Here is a 24,654-nt window from a genome sequence, read left to right as displayed (position 1 = left end):
AGACGAAAGTTCAAGGTCAGAGGCTCAAGGTTAAAGGGCCCAGCACATCAAAGCGCGTCGGGCAGGCTAGACTCCTTTCAGCCAAGCTGCCTGACCTCCCCGCTACCCCAAACTCTCACGGACCCTGCCCGGCGACCTGCAGTGGCGTCGGGGCCAGAAGAGAGTCAGGCGGGCCCAAAGAAGCTCAGCGTCCCGGGACCCGGACTCGGACCGACGGACTTCCGGGTGGGCGTGTGTACGCTGTGCAGAGCCAATCCGCGGCCGGGCATGGAGGCAGTGCGCGTGCGCGCTGGACTAATTCCTGTCCTCTGTCTTGACTACAATTCCCATGGTGCATCGGGGGGCATCCTATTCAAACCAGCCAATCGGCGGCCAGCGCCGCCCGGCGCCGCGTTTAAACCCTCGGCGAGGGGCCCGCAGCGTCTTCCACCCGCGGGGTGAGGGCTGAGGGCGAGGGGTCGCGCCGGCCGGGCGGGGAGGGCTTCTGTGCGGCGCGGCGCCCGCTGTCCTCGCGTGGGGAGGACGCGTGCCCGGGCGGCTCTGCGGCCGACGAGGAGTGCCCCCGCCGCCCCGCGCCGCGGCCCGGGGACCCCCACGCTGCCCCTTTCTGGCCACGCTGCGGACCTCGCCCGACACCTGCTCTCTGTCTGCCCCCTTCTCCCTGCAGCGACCTCGGGCAGCTCCCTCCCGGGAAGGCGGCGACCAGCCCTCGGCCAGCCAGGCGGGAGCAGCAGAGATGGACGTTGCTAGGAAGGAAGGTGAGGCCTCGGTCCGCGGCGCCGCGGCTCGCCCATGGCGGTCGCCGGCCAGGGGCTCCGGCCCCTGTGAGAGCTGTCCATCACTCATCAGAGCTTTTCTTGCTCTCAGCACGCAGAAACATGATGCCTGCCTCTAGTTTCTGGTGTTCTGTCTCTCAGCGCGCGCGCGCACACACATACTCAATCTCTCTCTCTCTCTCTCTCTCTCTCTCTCTCTCTCTCTCTCTCTCTCTCTCTCTCTCCCCCCTCTCTCCTCTGTTCCATCACAGCAGGGATCTTATCAGTTTTATTTTTTGCCTCCCCGGTGCTGTGCCCTCACGCAGAGCCGATGTCCGGCTTGCCCCGTGTTTGGCTTTTATCACCGTCTTTAACCCTCCATTCCAGCGTCCGTCCTTGTCCTAACTCCTCCACTTAAGCTGCTCCTGCCACTCACTGGCCACATCTCTCGTCTCCCCTCCGCCCTGTTATAGCAGTCTGTCTTCTCTCCTATAGGGAACGTCTAAGACGCTCTTTGATTTCCTCTCCTCTCTGGCTAGGGTATCTCTGGCTGGTTTTAGGCTTCTCTCTGGAAGGCGATCTTCCCCTGGGCCTGGCCTGGGATGGCTTACACTTCTGAGGGGTCGTGGGCGTTCCGTGGCCTGCCACTCCATCTGCCCTGTGGAGATGCTTGTGTTTTTGTCTTGGGCATGTCTGTCCTCTGAGCTTTGGACTTGTGTCCTCCTCACCTATTAGGACTCTTCAGATGAATGTCTCATGCCTCCAATTCGGCAGGCTCCTCTCCATACCCATCCTTAACCTGTTCTTGTTTGTTTTCCCTTCAAAGTAAATGGCCCGCCCCTCTGTTTACCCAGCTGTCCGGGCATTGAGTACCAGTTACTGCCATTTCTACCTTCAGAATGGATTTTGGATCCTCCCCCCTCTCCCCCCTTTCGGTACTGAGGATGGAACCCAGGGGCATTATACAGCCCTGGCTTTTTTCTTTTCTTTTCTTTTTTAAGTATTTTTAATTTAGTGTATTTTTAGTGTTTTATTGAGTTGCGAAGGGCCTCGCTAAGTAGCTGAGGCTGTCTGTGAACCACGATCCTCCTGTCTCAGACTCTCAAATGCTGGGATTACAAGTGTGCATCACCACGCCGGCTCCTTTCCCTTCTTTCTAACCCCATCCAGATGCTGCCAATCTGAGCCCCCAAGCACACGTGCGCCTACTTGCCTAACCCTCACTTTGGCCAGTATGTGCATCAGTGACTTCAGTGGCTGTTGCTGCTCCTTTCTGAGACACGGTCCACAGCAGCTGGTAAATTATAACACTCCTCTGCTTAGAAGCGTTCAGCTTGCATTTTGGATAAAATAAAAGCTCCTTGCGGTGGGTGCAAGCCCTTAGAGTCCAGTCTGACTTAGTTCTGTGTCTTCAGCCTTGCTGCAGCCGCTGACCTCTGGCCAGTCTGTCAGACACATACTGTGTTTTTTTCTCAGAGGCACCCCACTTCTGTGCACCTCCGAAGGTGACATCGCGTACCTTAAACCTGCCTGGCACCAGTTCCTGCTGTAGGCTCCGTGTATTTGCAGGGTAATGAATCAGCCAGCCCAGGGCCAAGTGAAGCCCGTCACAGAGCCTGGGGTAGAAGGCTGCTTCCCTGACTCCTGGTCCACGGTTCTTTTTCCCATGCCAGACAGTTGAGTTTCTGAAAGTGACCTATAAAATTGGCTTCCCAGGTGCAGATTGTAAAAAGCAGTGGGTCCCTCTCGGTCCTCCAGCCACCTCCCCGGAGCATTTATCATCTCTGGACATGGTTGGTACAAATGCCAGCCGGCATGTGGAAGTACAGCTGCTTCCCTCTTCTCGCTTAGCGTACAGAACCCTGCCCTGCAGCTGGTTATTTATACTTAGGTGATCTTGATGATTGTTGTGCATCCTCAAAGAATGTTATGGAGCCGGGTGTGGTGCTGCGCGCTTGTAATCCCAACATTTGGGAGGCTGAGACTGGAGGATGGAGGTTCACAGACAGCCTCAGCTACTTAGTGAGGCCCTTTGCAACTCAGTGAGATTCTGTTTCAAAATAAATAATAATAATAAAAAACAAACAAACATGGCTGGGGGTGTAGCTCCGAGGTAGAGTGCCCCTAGATTTCATTCCCAGTACTGAAAAAAAAAATTGTGTTTCCTATGATGGAAGTGTGTAGCGTTCCGTTGTAGGGGTGAACTGTAATTTATTTCCTCTGCTGTAGGTAAACATTAGTTTGTGCTGAGTACCTTGCTCTTACAAATGAGGCTGCAATAAATAACTGTACACACACATCTATTTGCACGTTTGTGACTGGAGGATACATTCTCAGAAACGGGCTTGCTGGGCCAGAGGACGTACTTGCTTTTATTGTGATGGGTGCTGCTGAGCACCCTCTGCAGAGCTGAGTGACCTTTTTGCCTTGCCCAGTGACAAGTTAGAAGTTAGAAGTTACCTTTCTCCTTGTAGCTTTGCCTAGCAAGTGTTTGGATTTTTGCCAATCTTATAAAAGTGAGAAATGGAGTCTTAGTGAAAACTTAATTTCTCACTACTCATTTTTGAGCGAGGCTGACCTTCTTCTTTAAGATATATTTAAGAGCATTTTGCTTTATTGTCTGTAAATTTTCTTTCTTAGTCCTCTCTGGTTTTCCATTAGTTATTTATAATTCTTTGCAGTTTGTAGGCACCCTTCGTAAGTTAGACCTTTTTGAGATATGTCATAAATATAATTTTCTCTGCTTCTTGTTTCTTTTGACTTTGTTCCTTATGATTTTTGCCATGTAGAGATTTTATCTGTCTATCTCTGTTTGTGTATGTGCTGGGAATTGAACTGAGGGGCATTTTACCTCTGAATTACACCTTCAGCCCTATTTTTATGATTTTGAAACAAGGTCTAAGTTGCTGAAAGACTTGCTAAGTTGCTGGAGTTCTTGGAACCCATTACCCTCCTGTCTCAGCCTCTGGAATAATGGTGGATTATAGGTGTGCCCCGCCATGCCCAGCTGGTCTTTTCACTTGCTTATTGAGCCAGCATTACAGGTTTTCAGTATCATTGGGCATGCTTTGTAGAAATAAGTGGGCAGGTTTATTTTCTTCTGTTCCATGGAGCAATGTAAATAGTATTGAAATTAGATGTTCTTTAAAGATTTGACAAGATTATCCTATGAAACCAACTGGGATTTATTTTGTTTTATTATTTATTTATTTTTTGCTGGTCTGGAGATGGAACCCAGGGGCATTCGACCTCCAAGCTACACCCCTGCCCTATTTTTTTTTTTTTAATTCTTTATTTTGCCGGGCGTGGTGGCGCACGCTTGTAATCCCCGCACTTAGGAGGTGGAGACAGGAGGATTGCACTGGTTCAGAGCCAGCCTCGCTGGCTTAAGAGACCCTGTTTCCAAATAAAAATATAAAATAGGTCTGGGAGTGTAGCCCGGAGATAGAAAGGCTTCCAGGAACCCCAGTACCACCAAAAAAAAAAAATTTTTTTTAAGGTTTAAGCCAGTGGAGGCTGGCTTCGGACCTGTGTGATCCTCCTGTGTCCTCCTCCCAAGCGCGGGGATTACAAGCGTGCGCCACCACGCCCAGCTGGGCTTTGTTTATTTTAAAAGAATACATTTCTCCAGTTATATTAGAATAATTGAGCTACTAGGATTTATTTTCTTCTAGACTCAGTTTTATAAATAAATTCAGATAATTTAAATTAAAAAAAACCTAAGCAATAATTTCCTAGAAAATAACCCATTTCAGTTAGGTTCATAGGTTTATTTGCATGGAGCTGAGCAAACTAGCTTATGAGCCTTTGTTTCATTTTCGGAGCCGGGCATGGCAGCACACTCCCATGTGCTACCCATGTACTTGAGAGGCTCCAGGTTCCAGTCCAGCAACTTAGGCCTTTTTTTTTTTTTTTTTTTTTTTTTTGGTGGCACTGGGGTTCCTGGAAGCCCTTCTACCTCCGGGCAACACTCCCAGACCTATTTTATAATTTGGAAACAGGGTCTCTTAAGCCAGCGAGGTTGGCTCCGAACCAGCGCGATCCTCCTGTCTCCACCTCCCAAGCGCGGGGATTACAAGCGCGCGCCACCACGCCCGGACTAACTTAGGCCTTTTTTAAACATTAATAAAGTAGGGCTGGGTGAGTAGCTCAGAGGTAGAAGGCCCCGAGTTCAGCCCATAGTCCTCTTTTCCTAATTTCTTCTTTGGTGTGTATCTCTCTTCAATTTCATGTGTGCATCGGTGCTTTCTCCCTTGTTTTCTGTTTTGGGTGCTAGAGATCCAACTAGGGCTTTGCTCATACTGAGCATGTGCTCTACCCCGGACTCTGCCCCAGCCCTTCTGTAGTTCTTCATGATTAGGTAATTCAGACTAGTCAGCCGATTAATTAGGACCTAAGTAGGATATTTGTATAATTTCAAATTCTGTGTTTTTATTAAGTATGCTGCCTTGTTTATTAAGATCAAACAAGATATGATTTGTAAAAGTGTTACATAAACTTAAGGTACTGAAGTATCAGTTCAGTGCATTTATTTATTTATTTATTTATTTATTTGCAGTCTGGGGATGGAACCCAGGGGCATTCTACCTCTGAGCTACAGCCCCAGCCCTATTTTTTTTGGTGGTACTGGGGTTCCTGGAAACCCTTCTACCTCCAGGCTACACTCCTAAACCTATTTTTTATATTTTTATTTGTAAACAAGGTCTCTTAAGCCAGCAAGGCTGGCTTCGAACCTGCGTGATCCTCCTGTCTCCACCTCCCAAGCACAGGGATTATAAGCGTGCGCCACCACTCCCGGCATCCTATTTTTTATTCTTTACTTTGAAACAGCGTCTCACTGAGTTGCAAAGGGCCTCACTCAGTCGCTGAGGCTGGCTGTGAACTGCGATCCTCCTGTCTCAGCCTCCCAAATGCTGGGATTGCAGATGTGTGCCACCATGCCTGGCTCTTCATTGCATTTTAATAACTGCTAAGTGCGGAGGTTCTTAGTTGGACACTGGGAAGTAGGGGTGTAAGTTTGACGTTTGTGTCCTGGAGGTACGTTGAAGCCTCCTGGAGCCACAGGGAGTCCTGAGGCCCTTGTGTGTCCGGCTGGAGCAGCAGAGCAGTCAGGTCCTGGGACCCTGAGGGTTGGAGGAGGGGGTAGTTGCCCTCGGTGAGGGGTCCTCTGACCCGGGCCTGGATCTGACAGGGGGATCTGGGCAAGTAGACAGGGCCAGCAAAGGCTATGGCAGGGATGTGGGCGGGTGGGGTAGAGAGCACAATTTATCTGGGGGTTCAGGAACAATTCAGAGGAGTGATGGCTGTCAACAAATACGGAGTCATTTTGCATTTGAATAATACTTGAATTCATTGTTGACAGGTGAATAGGTGTTTTGTAGTTTGTAAAGGGGGAATTTAATTCCAGGGCAGCTGAGGCAGGTGGTATTCTTGAAAACAGTCTATACCTGAAAATGACTTGGCTCTTTTTGAAAAGCAGTTGAACGAATCAGTGAATGCATTTAGATTGTCACAGAAACAAGATTTTGTGCTTTTGGGTGGCTTAGCAAACTCAGAATGGCTGGTGTCATTTATAAAGAAAATGGAAAAAAAGATGATCTAGCGCTTCCTTTGAAAATACAACTAAATTCAAATAACGATACGCCTCGCTTTGGGGCCTCGCTTTTGGGGCTGCAATTTTGTAATGCCTCTGATGACTATAGAGACAGAGCTTCATCCCAGCCCTAAAATAACAAGTTTTGTTTTTTTTCTCCCCCAGACATTCTTTTGATTGATGAAAAATTTGACTTCGATCTCTCGTTGTCTTCTTCAAGGTAAAGAAATGCGTTTCCTTGGCTAGGGCACAACCACTTCCAGTAAAACCTTTCATTTGGATGCCAACATTATTAATCATTAATTAAGAATTCTTTTTCTTGAAAAATAGTGCAAATGAAGATGATGAAGTCTTTTTTGGACCTGTTGGGCATAAAGAAAGATGTATTGCCGCCAGCTTAGAATTAAATGATCAGATTCCCCAGCCACCTCTTGTGCTGGCCCCTGAGAGCCCCTGCACCCTGAGCCCGCTCACCGGGGAGAAGTTCGTGGAAGTGTACAAAGAAGCTCACCTGCTGGCCCTGCAGATAGAAAGCCACGGCAGGAACGAGGCGGCCCAGGCTGCCTCGCCCGAGGACCCTGGGAGCCAGAGCGTGGAGAGATTCATCCAGGAATCGCGATTAAAAATGAAACTCTTTGAGAAAGGACAGGAAATAGAGAAAAGTCCCAAGTCACTCAAAAGGGAGACATACTACCTGTCAGACAGCCCCTTTGATGGACGGCCACTCTTGGGGACCCGGCCCCCCTCGGGGGAGCCCCTGCCTCCAGCTCCTTCCCCAGCCCTGCCCAGTGCCTCTGCCCCTGCGGGTCCTGCCCTGGCAGAGGGGCTGCCACACTCGTCCTGTCCTCTGCGGGGGGAGCCAAGCACTGCCCACCCCCCGAATCAGGCATTGCCTCAGAAGAGGGTCACCAGCAAGTTGAAGCCGCCTCGAGCGTCATCCGTTAGAGGGAAGCCCCTTCCCGTAGCCTTAGAGAAGGTAGGTGGAAGCAGATGGCGCCATTCTTCCTGGGACCCAGATGCCCACTTCCAGCTTCACGGCTGCGCCCCGTCACCAAGGCCATGCGGGGAGGGGCTGGAGATGTAGGTCCTCTGAGGACCCAGCACCCAGGACTGGGAGTCATGGAGAAAGATGCGACCCTCTTCCAAAAGTTCCCTCCTCTGGGATAGCCGCTGGGCCTCTTCCTTGGTGGAGGCTGGCTTTACGTGGCTTTCTTCTCGGGCATTCAGTGGAGGGTGCGCTGTCCTGTGGCAGTAGACACGTGTGCCGTTGGGTGCAGCCGGCCAACCTGGCACACTGAGGGTTCTGGGGGCCGGCCTGGCAGGGGTGGACAGGGCCGACGTCAGATCAGGACCGCAGCGCCTTCCAGGTTTGTCTGAGCTGCTCTTGCTCAGGAGCGGGGAGGCTGCTCTGTAGAGGAGGTGCCAAGAGAGCGGGCAGGTTGGAGCCACCCTGCAGCCGTCTCAGCTTGGCCCTCCTGAGGGCCGCAGTGATGGGGAGGGACACTGTGGACTTGCTTTAGGTCAGGTGCATGCTCAGTAGCCAGCCAGGGCCTGGATTCCCTTTTTCCCATCTACACACACGTCTCCTGACAAGACCGTAATCAAAGACTGGAACCTTGGGTACGGGCTGGGGTCGTTCATGTAGCACCTTGGACATGGGGCGCGGTGTGTACACAGCAGCGTTACTCAAAGTAGCCAAAAAGTGAAGCCACCCCAGGTGTCTCAGCTGATGAGTGAGTAAATACAGGGGGTGTATACAGACAGTGGAGTTGTTTTTGCCGATAAAAAGAATCGAAGTAATGATAGCTGCTGTTGCACAGATGACCTTTGAATACATGCGTGGTGTCAGGGGAAGTCCTTCTAGCCTGTGATGATGGCTCCACAGCATAGCAGAAATGCTAACATCCACTGCCTGTCTAAAGTGGTTTAATGTTATGTGGAGGGCATCTCAGTTTTCAAAGTGCTGCAAAGGAAAGGAGTGAGCCGTGCCCTCGAGACTGAGAGTCTCCTGATCCGGCCTTATTGCCCCTGGTGGTTTTTGTGACTACGGAGCAGTTCAGTGAATGCCCTTATCCCTAAATGTCAGGAATGTATTCTTTGATTTTGTGGCAGAGAAAGTGGCTTCTAGCACTAGTCCAAGAGCGTTTATTGTAGTCGCACGGCTTCTGTGGCAGAGGAATGACAGTAATGAATGCATCTTTCTGAGCAGTGTTTTAGAGTTTGCAAAGCTACAGCTGTTTTCCTCGTCTCTCTAAAGCAAGGGTCTGACCGAGGACTACCTAGCTCTAGAGGCTTTCTCTCCCGTGAACCGTCTTCGCCGGTTCATTTCACGCTGATTTGAAGGAGTATGCGAAGTCCATAGTTCTCATCTTGGCCCTTTGGCGGCGGAGGGGAGCCAGAGTCTACTCCCCACTGGCTGCTGAGCTGAGCTGAGGCGCGTGGCGGCTTTGGGAGGAGAAGCAGTGCTTGGGGTCGCTTGCAATCGAAGCCTCATATCTCTGGACCTTGTAAAGACAAGACAGTTCTCACATTTCAAATTAAAAATTTCAGCTCAAGAAAGAGGTACCAGCTAGTCCGTCCAGAGCAAAACTGCTAAGTGAAAAGGAACCCCTCGGGGGTGTGCTCCCAGTCACACCCAGCGTGGCCGTGGGCGCTGCCAGCGTGTCAGCCGGCCGAGGCCACCGGGCCCAACGCAAGCCTTCGCTCCCTGTTCCCGTCAAGGTGAGGCCGCCAGGGCTGCGACGTCCAGGTGGGAACGAGGCAGTGGCTTTGTGTACAGATGGTGTGTCTTAACCATCTGTAAAATCAAGTTAGGAAAGCTGAAAACAGTCTACTAGAGGCCGCTTGGAAAGACGCCTGCCAAGGAGACAGGCCTGGCAGTGCGCGCGGGGCCGGCCCTGCCTCTGGGAGCCGTGCCGCCGAGCAGGGTCCGCGTCTCTGCCATCATGGGCAGAGGTGCTCCCGCACAGAGGACCCAGGCTGGCGTGCTCAGACCGCAGCTCCTCCCACCTGCTGGTCACTCTGCTCTGCCTCTGGGCCAGCTGAGCGGTGTGTAAGAATCACTGGCTGTCCGTGTTAGAGTTGCCAAGAGCAGCACGGACTCGGGGTCCGGGTTGGGGCCCCAGCCTTCCCCTCCGTGTTCCTCAAATAGAGTTTGGAAGACTGCAGTCTGGGCCACACAGATCTGTGGGTACAACCAACAGCAGACTGAAAACATTCAGAAAGAAAGTTGTGTACACCGAATGTGTACTGAATGGGTATTGGCTTTTTTTTTTTTTTGTCATTTCCTAAACGACGCAGTGTTGCAACTATTTACATAGCTTTGCTTTGCAGTAGGTATCGAAAGTCACCTGGAGATGATTTAAAGTGTACGGGAGCCGGGCCTGGTGGCGCACGCTTGTAATCCCAGTACTTAGGAGGCTGAGATAGGACGATCGCAGGTTCATGGCCAGCCTCAGCCACTTAGTAAAGCCCTCAAACTTAGTGAGCCCCTGTTTCAAAATAAAGAACAAAAAATAGGATTCTGCCAGGCGTGGTGGCACATGCTTATAATCCCCGTACTTGGGAGGCTGAGAAAGGAGGATCGCACAGATTCGGACCAGCCTCAGCTATTGAGTGAGGCTCTCAGCAACTTTAGTGAGACCCTGTTTCCAAATAAAATATAAAATAGGTCTTGGAGTATAGCCTGGAGGTAGAAAAGCCCCTGGGTTCCACTCCCAGTACCACACACACACACACACACACAAGGAATAGGACTGGGGGTATAGCTCAGAGGTGGAATACCCAGTACTATTAAATAAATAAATAAATAAATAAATAAATAAATAAAACAAGCACGTGCGTGTGCGTGTGTGCGTGCGTGTGTGTGTGCGTGTGTGTGTGTGTGTGCGCGTGTGTAGATGGAGGGTGCTTGAAGCTTACATGCAAATGCTATGCCATTTTACACAAGGACTTGGACATCCATGGATTTTGCCATCTGAAAGGATCCTGGAAATAATCCCCCATGGATACTGCTACCAAATTCAAGGTGGCAATTATTAAAATATTAAAAACTCTTTTTAAAACCCTACTTTTACAGAATTAAGTATGGATGGATAATTAAATCTTTTCTGGTTTTTCTGTTTACTTTTTATCTTTAGTTGGGACTAAAGAAGACCCTGTTGAAGCCACCTCGCTGTGCTGGCAGTCTCTCAAGAAAGTCCTCTTCCTCGGGGTCTGTGTCCAGTGGAACGTCCAGTGTGTGCGCATCCCCCGCAGCAGACACAGGTGAGCGGCCAGTGGCTCCTGCTCAAACCCTCACTGGCCAGATGGGCCTGCACCGCCGCCCGCTGAGACTGTTTATACAGACCTCTTGCCTCAGCAGGATGCTGGGGCCTTGCTCGGGGCTGGATGCTGTCACCATCCCTGCCCTTGTGTTTCCCTCCAGTAAGGAGTTGGGTGGCCTCCCATCCATGTGGTCAGAAAGTATGGGCATGCCCAGTGTCCAGACCCAGAAGGACGCCTGCACCGGCCTCGTGTCCTGCCATCTGGTACAGCTGCTTAGATAGGACTGCCGGGATCCTGTCCGGCGTTTGCCTGTGACCCCAGCCTGTGTGTGAATTCCCACTGCTAAACCCATTCAGGGTCAGGCTCCTTGTTTGCTTTGCACCCCAGGGCTGCCACCTAGTGGCAATAGGAAGAATTCCTTGTAGCCTGCGGGTGTTGGCTTTTCTGCCTTAGAACTAAATCCTCTTCATATTGTTTGCTCTGTGTGCTGGCTCCAGAGTCCAGTGCAGAGTGGTGAGGGTTTTGTTTATAAGACACAAAAAGCTTGAACTCTGGGACCAGGCTGATCTGATTTAGAATGTCACTTAGTGGTTAAGAAGTCTGTGTCTGGAAGTGACACACGCCTGTGATCTCCTAGCTCAGGAGGTGGAAGCGGGAGGGTCGCAAGTTCCAGATCAGCCTGGGCAACTTGGTGAGCCCTTGTCTCAAAAGTAAAGGGCTGTGGGTGGAGCTCAGTGGCAGAGCACGTGCACACAGCCCTGATGCAGCCCCAGGACCACGAGGGAAAGGGAGATCTGTGTCCTGGCCTTTACAAACCAAGGTGACAGTGGCTGTCGTGTGGGGTTCCTGTAAGCCCAGCGCCAGGCCCTTCTGTGGCTCATGTGTGTGTTCAGAAAAGGGAAGTGCTTGGCTGCCCCAGGATTGTGGGCCGTGCCTCACACCACTGATTCGGTACATCAGCATTGCCTGCTTGGGGCTCCCGGCGTTGCGTTCCTCTGTGTGTGCAGAAGTCGTGAGGGCCGGATGAAGCTGGTGGGGGAGCCGTGTACGGCTGATAGGCATTGTGCAAGCGTGAGCTTTGGCACTGGTGTTACCTTAGCATTCTCTAAGAACCTTTTCCAGATTGACTTATATACTGAGCCAGTACTTGAGAGCTAAGCAGTTTATTATCCTAGTTTATCTGCTGTTCCATTGTAATGGACTATGAACAGACCTCCTCCTCCTCGTAATTGAAAGGAATCAACCAGCAACAATTGTGTCCTCTCTCCCCACCGCACCCCGTGACCGTGAGGGACATGTTGGACTGTCTCCTTCCCTCTCCCAGTGAGGGTGGAGTTGTGCTGACAATACGAAGCCAGGAGAGTCCGAGCTTGTTAGCTGAGGACTAAGAACGTTCAGCCACGCCGGGCAGCCCGGTCGTGCGGTGTTAATGGCCGCCCGATGGAGGTCCAGAACCCTGCTCATGTGTCACAGGTTAGGTGGATGTGCTAGAGATGGCATGCCTCGTGTGCTTGCTAAACAGTGTCATGGTTTAAAAATAATGCTCGCTCCAGTGATATCCAGACTCCATATCTCCTCTCGCAGCTAAATCCAGTGACCCTGCAGGCGTTCCTGCCAGCAACTCTCGGCTTCTGCCAAGCACCTGCAAGTTGGGCAGAACGGGGCCCGCCGTACTGCGCCCGGCTCTGCCAGCGGCCCCTGCGGAGGCTAGGAGGCCCGAGCTACCCAAGGCGTCCGCCACGGCTCTGCCTACCCAGCCCCAGACCCCGGAAAGCGGGGGCCCGGGGCTGAACCCCGACTCTGCCTTGCCAACATCTCAAATGAGTAAAACTGGAAGCGTAAGAAGACGAGATTCCTATCTGAGTTCCAAGACAAAGGTTGGGCCTACCCCTACAGATTCCTCTACATTTCCTAGGTTTTCTGTTGGTAAGTAATAGATCCATTTTAATGTGTTTAAGATAGTGAAGACGTTCCTATTTTCAGTTTTGAAAGTTATTTGTGGGGAGATTCCGCCCTTGGCTGCCTCCTCTGACAGCCCCTGGGGTGTGCTCCGCGGGCCCCCGCTCTTGTGGTTGGGGTGGCTAGCCCTGGGGTCTAATCCCGCGTTCATCCCTGGGTGGGTCAAGGCACCAGGGCTGCTTTATGGTTTCCTCAGAAACTTATTAAGCTGGGTGTGGTGGCGCACGCTTGTAATCCCAGCATTTGGGAGGCTGAGACAAGAGGATTGTGGTTCGAGGACAGCCTCAGCTACTTAGTGAGGCCCTTTGCAACTCAGTGAGACCTGGTTTCAAAATAAAGGATAAAAAATAGGGCAGGGGGTGTAGCTTGGAGGTAGAATGTGCCCCTAGGTTCCATCCCCAGTACTGAAAAAAACCTTTTTATTATTTATATTGGCTGAGGCTTTCTTTGTGTTTATACTGCTTGGGATATTCTTTGATCTGTGGGTTATTTTTCATCAAATCCGGAAAAAGCTGGCCATGGTTTTTTCAAATATTTTTTCCTGTTTCTGCTCTATTTTTGGTGACTCCGTTGTTGTTATGGCGGTAGTGGTGGTACTGGGGATTGGACCAGCTGTGTTCTACTCTGGAGCTATACCCCCTAGTCCTATTTTACTTTTACTATTTTTTCCAGTACTAGGGGTGGAACCCAGGGGCATTCTACCTCTGAGCTACACTCCCAGACCTACTTTTACTCTTTACCTTGAAACCAGGTCTCACTGAGTTGCAGAGGGCCTCACTAAGTAGCTGAGGCTGTCCACGAACTACAATCCTCCTGTCTCAGCCTCCCGAATGCTGGGATTGCAAGCGTGTGCCACCACGCCGGCTTACTTTTTATTTTGAAACAGGGTCCCTCCTGTCTCAGCCCCCGAGTGCTGGGACTCCAGGTGCCGCCACGCCCGCTCCTGTGACCCTTGACTGCCTCGGGTGCACTGAAGCTCTGTCCTGGTCTTCTCGGCCTCAGTGTTCGGCTTGGACAGTGCCTTTCGTGTGTCTTCGGTGCCCTACATCTGTTCTTTTGCAGGGTCTAATGTGCAGTTAAGCACAGCCAGTTACTTTTCACTCCAGTGTTAACAGTTTTCCATTTACTTTTCTTGTCCTTCTGTTTTCCACTGCGTCCTTGAACATTTGAAATGGTTGTGTGCAACCTGTCCCTTGAAGTTCTGTCTTCCCTTTCATGTTGGGGTCTGTGTCTATAGCCCGCCCCCGCCCCGGCTTTGGTCACATTTTCCTGCTGCTGGATATTATCGTATTACATTTTTGAGTGTCTGGTTGTGTTCTTTCTTTAAGGAGCTGAGCTTTGGTTCAGTGGGCAGCGGACATGCAGATTGCCTTGCTGTCTCCCACGCTCCTGCTGACCCCTTCTCGGGCAGGGGAGCGCCCTGGGCCGTGGAGCGGGTCAGCCCCAGCAGGAGTGGCTCTGCGCCTGTCCAGCTTGCTCTCTGCACTCGGCTGCTCAGAGTGCGGCCACTGCCAGCGCCCAGCGAGCTCCGCTCTTTCCTCCCCAGCCTGCGCTTGCTTTGCCCAGCCCTTGCGTCTGCCCGTTAACCAGCCAAAGACTCAGATTCCTGGAGCGCTTTCCCTCTGTGGCTCCTTCCTTTCCAGCCCGAGCCTCGGGGCCTCCAGCCGCCCTACCTGGGGCTCGTCCCTGTGCCCTCTGGGCAGCGGTCCTGCTGCCTGCCTTGAGGTGCTCGGTGTCCGGCAGGTAGGAGCCGGGAGCTGGGGAGGGTTCGGGGAGGTAAAGTCAGTGCAGGAAGTGGAGCGCGGTCAGCTCTGTTCTGTAGGCAGTGGCTGTCACCGCAGGCCCTGGCCAGGATCATTTTGTCAGGAGTTAAGCTTCTGCAGAAGTTTAACAAGCAACAGGGACAAAGTTTATAAAGGAAAATGCAGACCAGGACTGATCGTGGTCTGCGATAGTGTGGGCCAGGAGCCCAGGCTGTGTAAGTGCAATGAGCAGGAGGCTGGCTGGCCTGCGCGGGGCGCCTGCTGCCTCAGCGCGGGCCAGCAGGCACATCGATGCTCTCTCGTTGAGCCAGTAAGTAGAGTCGTGTTTTCATGCAGATCCTCGGGGTGGGGTGAATTAGGGCTCACCAGTACTAGTCTGCCGCTTGTCTATAACCCCAGCAGTTTGGGAGGCTGAGACAGGAGAGTGTAGGTTTGAGGCCAGCCTCAGCAACTTAGTGAGATCCTGTTTGAAAATAAAAAATAAAATTGGGCTGGGGGTGCAGCTTGGAGAGGAATGCCTCTGGGTTCAACTCCCAGTACCACAGATTTTTCTTTTTTTTCAGTACTGGGGCCTTCTACCTCCGGGCTACACTCCCAGACCTATTTTATGTTTTATTTGGAAACAGGGTCTCACTTAGTTGCTGAGAGCCTCACTAAGTAGCTGAGGCTGGCTTCGAACCTGCGCGATCCTCCTGTCTCAGCCTCCCAAGCGCGGGGATTACAAGCGTGCGCCACCAAGCCCGGCTTAATGGTTAGTTTTTAGAAAAACTTAGTTTTCTTCTAACTATCGCCAACTTATCACAACATTTCTTTCCTAAGATTTGTTCTTCCTGTGCCTTCTATGACTCGCCTCTGCGACCTGCTTAACCTATACTTCTGCCCTACAGTTTCTCCTTTCCATTCTGGAACAACCCAGTGATTCTACTTCAGTACAGAAATTTTATTCTACTACACAACGTCCTTTCTCATTCACATAAAATTCTATCGCTTTTTACTTTCCTTACCTGAAGTACATCCCCATAACTTTCTTTGCATCTCTTCTCTTCTATTTCCCAGTTCCTTTCTAAACCTTTTTTAAAATTTCATTCTTAACATTTATATTTTGAAAAAGTCCTTTAAAAGCATCTCCAAATTTAGACAAAATTATAGTTTTTACAATTAAAATTACATGTGAAAAGCAGAGCATGCTGGGTGTGGTGGTACGTGCCTGCAGTCCAGTTCTTGGGAGGCTGAGACAATAGGTTTGCAGGTTCAAGAGAGACTCGGCAATTTAGCAAGACCGGGTTTAGCGAGACCGGGTTTCAAAACAAAAAATAAAAAGGGCTAGGGATATAGCTTGGAGGTAGAATGTACACACACACACACACACACACACACACACACACACACACACACACTTATTTTCTTAATATTCTTTGCATATAGAATTACATATGTTAATTGAAATTTTTAAGTCTTTATAATCTTAATTTCTAGAGAAGACTCAGGAAGAAAGCAGTATCAAGCTGTGTGCTGTGGACCAATCACTTATAAGAACGTGTTTGATAATTTCTGAAGACATGAGCTTCGTCTTAGAGAAAATAGTTGCCGTGTGGAATCAGACATTTATTAATAGACACAAGTACATATATTGTCCATGGAATTCAAGAAGCTTGAATGAACATGAATTTATTTTTTCCTTTTTTGTGGTGCTGAGGATTCAGCCTGGAGGCATTCTATCTCTGAGCTATACCACCCTTAGCTCTATTTTTTAAATTATTATTTTGAAACAGGGTCTTGTTAGGTCGATGAGAGCTTCACTACTTGCTAAGGCTGGTCTCAAACCTGTGCTCCTCCTGTCTCAGCCTCCCAAGTACTGGGATTACAGGTATGTGCCACCATGCCTGGCTGAGTAAGCTTGAGTTTATATTTAGCACTTGATGAAATGACTCAGATGTTTTTTTGAGTCCCTCTACTTAATTGAACATAACTCAAGATTTTAAATTCATGACATTTTCTTTATGAACGTTTATCCTGTTTATGTTCACCAGTGTATTTCCTTTCAACAGTTATATGTAGATGATTTATGAAAAACCTTAAAGTTCCAGTCCTGCGCTTGGTACACAGGGAGGAAGAGATTCTGTACTGTGCCGTGCCCTGCAGGTCCTTCTTAGGTCAAACTCAACCACCTTTGCAGTCCTGACAGTGGAGCCTGCCTCGTCACTCAACCCAGACTAAACGTAGACAACTCTTTTTTTCCTGTACTGGGGATTGAACCCAGGGACGTTCTACCCTCTGACCCACTGCTCACCACCTTGCGAGGTCACATAGAGAGGTGCTTTGTCAACTATAAAACAGCACATAAATAATATATTATTATCCTAGTAGTATCACAGGCCAAGAAAAGTAAGGCGTTTACAGCCTTTGCTGGTACCACAGCCTTTTTCTTTCTTTTTTTTTTTTTTTGTGGTACTGGGGGTGGAACCCAGGGGCTTTTCTACCTCTGGGCTATACTCTCAGACCATATATATATAATTATTTGGAAACAGGGTCTCACTAAGTTGCTGAGAGCCTCACTCAGTAGCTGAGGCTGGCTTCCAACCTGTGTGATCCTCCTGTCTCAGCCTCCCAAGTGCTGGGATGACAAGCGTGCGCCACCACGCCCGGCAATGGGCATGTTTTTAACTAGACTTGGGAGAGCCTGCTGTGGCAGCCGTGCTTCCTGGAGTCAGGAGCGGCTGGGGGAGGTGAAGAAGCTCTTTCTCCTCTGCGTCGCTAGTCAGGTAAAGCCCTCCCTTAGCTGCGGTTCTGTGGGGAGAGTTCAGGTGCCCTTTCCGGTCCCTGCCACTGGAAGGTTTGCTGGTGTGACCTGCCCGCCCTTCGGTCTGTGCGTCCTGGTGTCTCGTTAGAGCTGGGAGATTGGAGGTACGCAGCAGAGAGCTGCCCGTTCCCTAGATGGTGGGCCTCGCTCGGCCAGGTGTGTGTGAGCATGGTGGTTCTGGGCCTTGAGTCCAGGGGCATTCTGCCTCTGAGCTACACGCCCCGCCTCTTTTATTTTTTATTTTGAAACAGGGTCTCACCAAGTTGCAGAGGTCTTCAAGTTGTCAGGGCTAACTGCCAATTTGTGATCCTCCTGTCTCAGGCCGCATGCCTGGCTTCCTGACCTGTTTTTAACCAAAGGTGCACACTTCTCTCGGCCTTAGGAGAAGCCTCAGACGGCGCGACGCCACGGTTCTCACGGGTGCAGCGGCTGCAGTCGTGTGTGTCCGCTAGCAGGTACTGACGTTGGTTGCCTCCTCTCTTCCGTGCTATGGTCTGCTGGCTCCTCGAGCGCCCCTCACAGTGCGCCCCCAGTGCTGAGCTCCTGAGGTGGGCCAGCGGCTGCAGACCCCCACACATTGCAAACAGTGACTCCCAGTCCCATCTGGAGGGTGCTGAAACCCCTTCTGATTTGGTGGGTCTGGGTTGGAGCCCCATGTCTGGTGCTCCGTCTCCCCAAGTCCCTCCTTTGTGCCATGGGAGGAGAAACCAGCTTGGACAGTCACTGACTTGGGTGGGAATCCACCCTCTGGGTGTGTGGCCTAGTGCAGGTCCCTGGCCATACCTGACCTTGTTCCCTCATCTGCCAGTGGGATGGTAGCAAACCCAAAGGAGCAGGTACTGTGGAGTGTAAGAAACACACACCTGGGCATGACTCCGGTCCGTGCAGGAGTTGCTCAGACAGCGGCCTGACCCAAAGAGCCGTTCCTCCTATTGTATTTCCGCTCACTCCCCGAGGAGGGGCGTGGGCACAGTCCACGTCCTCTGGCACAGCACAGACCGCACACCAAGGCTCTGCCTGCACCTCAGAATCTCCTGTGGAGGAGGGAAGGGTGGTGGGGAGACCCCGACCCCTGGGCCCGCGTGTCTGGGCAGGGTCCTGGCACCGCCTGTGGCAGGGCAGGGCACTGTGCGGCCTTGTGGGCGAGCAGAGCGAGTGCCGGGCTGCACGCCGAGGAGCCGCCCCGGCTGGCGGCCGTCCTGTGCTGCCCCAGAGCCCGCGATGACTCTGGGCTCAGGCTCCTTCACGTGTGAACGCGTTGTGCCCGGGCAGACCAGAGGCTTCCCTTACAGCGTTCCAGAGGAGAGCCAGAGCCAGGCGGCCACTGCCGCCTTGCCCACCTCCGCTCCTTGGTTCCTCACCTGAAGAATTAGACTCCCGCCGCCAGGGTGACTTGCAGGGTCACATCTATCGCCATTTTTACTCATCTTCATTGGAGTTCATGGGTCGAGCTGGCAGAGTTGGCGATGGGGGGGGGGATCCGGATTTGGACAGGACAGGAGCTTGTTTTTCAGCTAATGTTATTTAAAGTTTGTCTTTAGACTCCCCCATACATATTTTTAAATTAATGTCTTAGAGTCAGCGTGGTAGCGCATGCCTGTGATCCTAGTTCTTAGAAGGCTGAGACAGAAGGATCACAGGTTTGAGGCCAGCCTCAGCAACATAGTGGTGAGACCCCTCAGCAACCTAGTAAGACCTCGTTTTAAAAAAATGAGCCGCGGTGGGCGCGCTGGTCATCCCCGCCCTTGGGGGGCGGACAGGAGGAGCGCAGGTTCGAGGCCAGCCTCAGCTACTTAGTGAAAACCTGTCTCCAAATAAAGTATAAAATAGGTCTAGGAGTATAGCCTGGAGGTAGAAAAGCCCCTGGGTTCCATCCCAGTAACACACACACGCACACACACACACGCACACACACGCACACACACACGCACGCACACACACGCACGCACACACACGCGCACACACACGCGCACGCACATGCACACACGCGCGCACACGCGCACACACGCACGCACACACACACGCACACACACACGCACAAACACACACGCATGCCAGGTGTGGTGGCGCAGGCCTGTACTAGCACTTGGGAGTCAGGGGATGGGATACTTGCAGGTTTGAAGCTGGTCTCAGTGAGACCATTTCCAAACAAAAATAAGATAGGGCTGCGGTTGTAGCTTTGAGGTAGGACGCCCCCGAGTTCCATCCCCAGTGCCACAAATAATAATAGTGAAAATAATATTGTCTTTGGGGCTACTATACCAAAAGGGTCATAGTCTGGGAGGCTTAAAGAACAGAGACTCGTCCCTCAAAGTTCTGGAGGCCAGGTTCTGGCTCAAGGCACCGGTAGGCTGTGCCTGGGGAGGGCCCACTGCGGCCCACAGGCGGCGGCCTGTCCTGGGGTCCACCTGGCGGTGGGTGAAGTGCTCTGGGGCCTCTTTGATAAGGGGCTGATTGCATTTGTGGCGGGGTAGCCTCCCAAGGCTCGCCTCCTCATACCATCACTTGGCCGGGGGTCAGCCTCCCCTAGGGAGGGGCGCAAACTCAGCCCGGCCTCTTCCCCAAGCTGCCTTAAGCCTGGGAGTCAGTGGGTACACAGTGAGGCCTGCCCACCCGCCTGCGCTGCACACTGACCCGGTCGTGGACCTCCTTAGGAAAAGGTGCCATCAAAAACGACGTTTTAGAGCTTTTGGCCCTCGCGTGAAGTGTTTCCAGGATGCCCTCGTGGGTGTGACCACATCTGATGGTTGTCTTCTAGTGTGGCCTGTGGGCAGGGGAGGCGGCACTCAGCCAGGAGCCTAAAGTCAGGGGGGGTGTCGGGGCAGCGCCCCGGCTTTGCTGCTGGCCTCCTCTGTTCACTCTGGCACTTCGTGCTGCAGTCACATGGGCGAAGTTCGCTTCACTTTACCTGGGCCATCTCTGCTCAAGACTCCGATTTTGTCTTTGCCAGGGTCACCCTGCACAGCACTCCTGCGAGGCGCTCATCAGGGCCAGCTCCGCAGAGCCCCTTGAGCGGCAGAGGAGCCCCCCGGAGCGTGCGGCGCCTGTCCGCGCTGCCCACGCCCAGCGGTGCCCTGAGGACTCCGAAAGGCCTGCCGGGGGCGCTGGCCTCCCCGCGCTGTGCGCCTGCGCGGCGGCTGGCTTCTGAGCCGAGGAAGAGCTCCGCCGGGAGGTGAGCGGGGAGGCCCCTGCAGCCGGGGAGAGAGGGAGCTGCGCCAGGCCTGACGACCAGATAGTTAGTTGCACACAGTTGCTGTCCTGTGCCAGTAGTTACAGTGCAAGTATAGAAGCTACTTCCAGAGCCTTATGAACCCTCGAGGCGGAAGGAAGATACTCCGTGCTAATTTGTGGATGTCCTGCTTTCCTTGGTTTCCTCAAGCGATTCAGTGTGGGGGCCTGCTGGGGTCGGCTGTCAGAGGAGGGGCTGAAGGCCAGAGTGGCCAGGCCCCGCCTGCGAGGGAGGGCTGGGCCGGCCTGCAGGCCCGCAGGGGAGGTGAGGTGGGGTGCTCGCTCCGCTCCCTGCTTAGTCACTGTAAAGAGAGGGGAGCTGGCGCTCGGTGAAACTAGGTGCTCACATTTCTTAAGCTGAAAGGAGTGCTGGGAGACGTTCAGTCTTACAGAGAGACCGAGGGCTGAGAGGCGCCGTCCCCACGGTTTGGTGGCTTTGACAAGCCGGTCCGAGGACGATAGCGCTCCATCGCAGGACGCCTCTCCAGAAACGATGTGCTCCCAGCTGCAGCCCAGTGAGTGCGCGTTCTCAGAAGTCTCCTCGTATGATCTCCTTTCTCCACAGAGCTGAGCCGGCCGCAGAGGGCAGCAGCCGGGCGGCCTGTGGGCAGCCAGGCCTGTCGCCCGGCCAGAGCTTTTCTCCTCCATCCTCCGTGCCTCAAGTCCTCCACTTTTCTCCAGAAAAGAGCGACTTTCCTTCCTCACAAGACTTCACCAAGGGCACAGTTCAAGCCGACCCGAAGCCGAGGGAAGACCCCCACCCTGGGGAGGTAGGCAGAGGCAGGCGCCGTTGACCAGCTGTCTGGTGTCTGGAGGGTCGTGGGTTCCTCAAGGCTGCACAGTAACCCCAGGACCGGACTCAGGGTCCTGCAGCACTTCACCCTGTGGCCCAAGGAGAGGGGCTCAGGATTTGGTATGCAGAGAAGAAAAGCAACCCCTTCCACCTGTTTGGCCAGGAGTCAGGAGGTGGGACAGGCGAGGCTGCTGGCTGTGGGTGGCACTGTGCAGGCCCTTCTGCAGGCCCAGGCTGGTGACCAGCGCCGTGTTGAACTGGCTTCCCACCTTCTCTGCTAGGCTCTCCTCATAGACCTGGGGCTGGACGAGCTCACCATCGCCCCCCAGGGGGCAAGCCAACCCCCCGCCCCAGCTAGCCTCCCTCTCATCGACCTCGGCGGCACGCCTGAAGCCAGCCAACCCCTGATCGACCTCATGATCAACACTCCAGGCACGGGCAGGAGCGGTGTGGCCAAAGCTTCACAGGCCGAGGGACAGGTGAGAAGTGTTGGGCTTGTGGCACCCTCGGCTGCTGTTCTGGGGCTGCTGCTCCTCTTCCAGACACAGGGTTGGAAGGCTCCTGTCCCAGTTACTCTTTTGTGTGTGTGTGGTGCAGGGGATTGAACCCCGGGGGTGTTTTACCTCTGAACTACACCCCCAGGCTTTGTTTTGAAACGGAGTCTTGCTAGGTTGTTGAGGTGGTCCTGGAACCTGGGGTACTCCTGTCTCAGCCTCCCAAGTACGGGGAGTGCAGGCGTGTTCCACCATGCCGGCTGGCCCAAGCTTGTCAAAGGTCACTCACTCAGCGCTGCTGAGGGTTGGCAGGGCTGTCGCCAGCTCCTCGTGCCCCGTGCCCACTGTAGGAGGCTCGAGGGCAGTGTGCGGCCCGTCACCTTCCAGGGTCTTAGGTGGTGGTCGAGGTTTCTCAGCACACCTGAACCGTGCACAGTGTGTTCCAGCACCGCGCAGTGGCTTGGCCCATGGGCCGCCGGCCTCCAGGCGGCTGCGCTCACCACCCGCTCTCTTCCAGCTGATCGACCTGAGCTCCCCTCTGATCCAGCTGAGCCCCGAGGCTGACAAGGAGAACGTGGACTCGCCGCTTCTCAAGTTCTGAGCAGGACAGCCTTTGCTCTGAGTCTGGGTTAAAAGAAAGTTGGTCCTAAAGTGGCTTTCAACCCTTAGAAGCAAATTGTGGAAGAAACTATTTTGATTTTTAAAAAAAAGGTCGCTCAGTGTGGACTGAGGGCGCTCCCGCCGGCGGCTTCCTCCCGCCTCCCATGAGGCCAGAGCACAGCGCTCGACGTGAAGAGCGTTGTTTTGAGTCTTTTGTGTGTAAAAGAGCACGCTGCTGTTTTTAAAGTCATGTGTGTATGAAAAGTTGAATATTTTAGATTTACATTGTAAAATGAAAGTTATTAAAGCATATAGTAAGGTGTTTTTTGAGCTTATCTTGATTTTCAAACGTGTATAGCTATTTTACCCAATTACTGTGTAAGACTTTAGTGTTATTTAAAAATAATTCTCAAGAGTCAGCGTAAGTACAAATTGGTGTAAATATAGGCCCTCAGCCCACCCCGTATACTGGCCCGGCGTCTGGGGGCCTCGGGGCCTGATGTCAACGGGCCCCAGCTGGCTCAGGCTCCACAGACCACACCTGAGGAGAGGCCGCTTTGGGCAGCTGGGCGCTGAGGGGAGATGTGAGGGATGTGCGAGGAGGGCCTGCCTCAAAGCCAGTGCCGAAGGCGCCGTGCCCTGCCCGCCTGCCAGGGCCTCTGCTGGGAGCCGACCCCAAGCTGCCTTCTCAGCCGGGCACCCACGGGAGCTAAGTGAGCCCAGGGGTGTTCAACCTCCAGCCCATGTCCCCTAGCCCCTTTTTATTTTGAAACAGTGAGTTGCAAAGTTGTTGAGGCTGTTCTTGAACCTGCGATCCTCCTGTCTCAGCCTCCTTTTCTAAAAACCAGCTGACCTGCGGACCACTAATGGTGCACGTCTAACTCTATGAAGAGATTGCTGTGTCCTTTCTCTGAAGCAGACAGATGTTCAGTATCTGGGCCCCGCTGAGGTGCCCCGCATCAGTGCTATTTCCTCTGTCCAGAGTGGAGGCAAGAGAGCTGGGCTGGGCTGAGCTCTGGGCTTCACATGGTGAATTGAAAACTTGGCGCCGGGCGTGAAGGGGCATGGGACTGTGTCGCTGTTGGCTGCACTTGTCCTGCCTTGACCAGTGTGCTGAAAGCCACCCGGCGAGCTGCAGCAGAGGACCCAGTGGGCAGCAAAGACTCCCAGAACCCTGAGGACCGACAAGGGTGTTCAGATGTCCTCTGGTTTGGCCCTTGTTTCACAGGGGGGAAAACAATCTGGAATTCATTCAACAAATACTGAGTTTCTGTTGAGGGGCAGGCTACATTTCCTTCTAGGTGTGGAGTATGAGCCTGCTGCATACCTGCTCTCCTGAGGCATGTTAGGTAGGGGAGAGACAGGAAACCCAGTCACCCGTGACAAACGAGGTCTTGGCTGTCTCCACGCACGCCCTTGGCCTGCGGCCTTTGTTTCCTGGCTCTTCTCACCCAGAGCTTCCCCACTCCTGTGGCCGGGCTCCCCTGGGGCAAGGTGCTGCTACGCTACAGGTGTACCTGAGCAGGACAGCAGTCATCTGGCTTTAATTCTTTGGACAGATGGGAGCAGGTCCTGTAAGCATCCCATCTTGGGTACTGCAGTCCTCTCCTTTCTGTCTCCAACTGCCGTCCCCACCGGCGCTGGCAGGTTTGACAGCTCTGACAGCTCTGTCTCCAGCCCGTCCTGCCCGGCTCCTCCCCAGCCTCCACATAGAGGGTTCAGAGAAGGCCCGGATGCAGAGTCTAACACACTCAGCGCTCAGGGGGGCTGGTGCTGCCACTTCCTCCTCCGAAGTGCATTGGACTTAGGCACAGCTTCCTGTGGATTTTACCATACCTTACTTTTTTTTTTTTTTTTTTTTTTTTTTTTTTGCGGGTCTGGGGATGGAACCCAGGGGCATTATAGCTCCAAGCTACACCCCAGCCCTATTTTTTGTTCTTTATTTTGAAACAGAGTCTCACTAAGTAGCCGAGGCTGTCCATGAACCGCGATCCTTCTATCTCAGCCCCCCGAATGCTGGGATTACAAGCGTGCGCCCCACGTCCGGCTGCGTATCTTACAGTTCTTGTGGAGCTAATGTCTCATCTCCATTTCTGAACTCCACGTGCCTGTCCTGTGGCAGGTGGTACCCGGGATGTGCTGCCTTTGCCATGGCTGGCCTGTCTGGATTGCATACAGTAGACTCCTGGAGCTACAGAGTAGCTAAAATATGTATTTACGAAGTCACAGCGATATCCCAACCCCCACCTCCTGTGTTGACCGCAGCACAATGAGCCCTGTTGGCTTGGGCAGGAAAACTGACCTGCCCACCACCTTGCGGAATGCTGCCCCGCCCATGGGAGGGCTGGTCCTCCAGGTGGCGCCACAGAATATCAGCTCTCCTCATCTCCAGGAAACGCAACG

At 52.8% G+C, this 24,654-nt stretch overlaps 1 protein-coding gene across 1 annotated transcript; it reads left to right on the top strand.

Moving 5' to 3' along the window:
- Nucleotides 1-328: 328 nt before the first annotated feature.
- On the top strand, nt 329-22,252 carry GTSE1 (G2 and S-phase expressed 1; the record flags this gene model as incomplete). Its single annotated transcript, XM_080704754.1, has 16 exons — nt 329-437; nt 522-758; nt 6,514-6,568; nt 6,679-7,324; nt 8,899-9,069; nt 10,488-10,877; nt 11,252-11,305; nt 12,372-12,540; nt 14,120-14,316; nt 17,048-17,098; nt 17,170-17,240; nt 17,496-17,591; nt 20,087-20,308; nt 20,930-21,134; nt 21,439-21,636; nt 22,169-22,252. 16 exons carry the CDS (start codon nt 329-331, stop codon nt 22,250-22,252), a joined length of 2,955 nt encoding a protein of 984 aa, XP_080560880.1.
- Between the last annotated feature and the right edge of the window lie 2,402 nt (nt 22,253-24,654).

This window comes from Muscardinus avellanarius (genome assembly GCF_963383645.1).
Source record: "Muscardinus avellanarius genome assembly, chromosome: 11".
NCBI classification, from domain to species: Eukaryota; Metazoa; Chordata; class Mammalia; order Rodentia; family Gliridae; genus Muscardinus; species Muscardinus avellanarius.
This window is presented reverse-complemented; position numbering and strand designations above follow the sequence as displayed.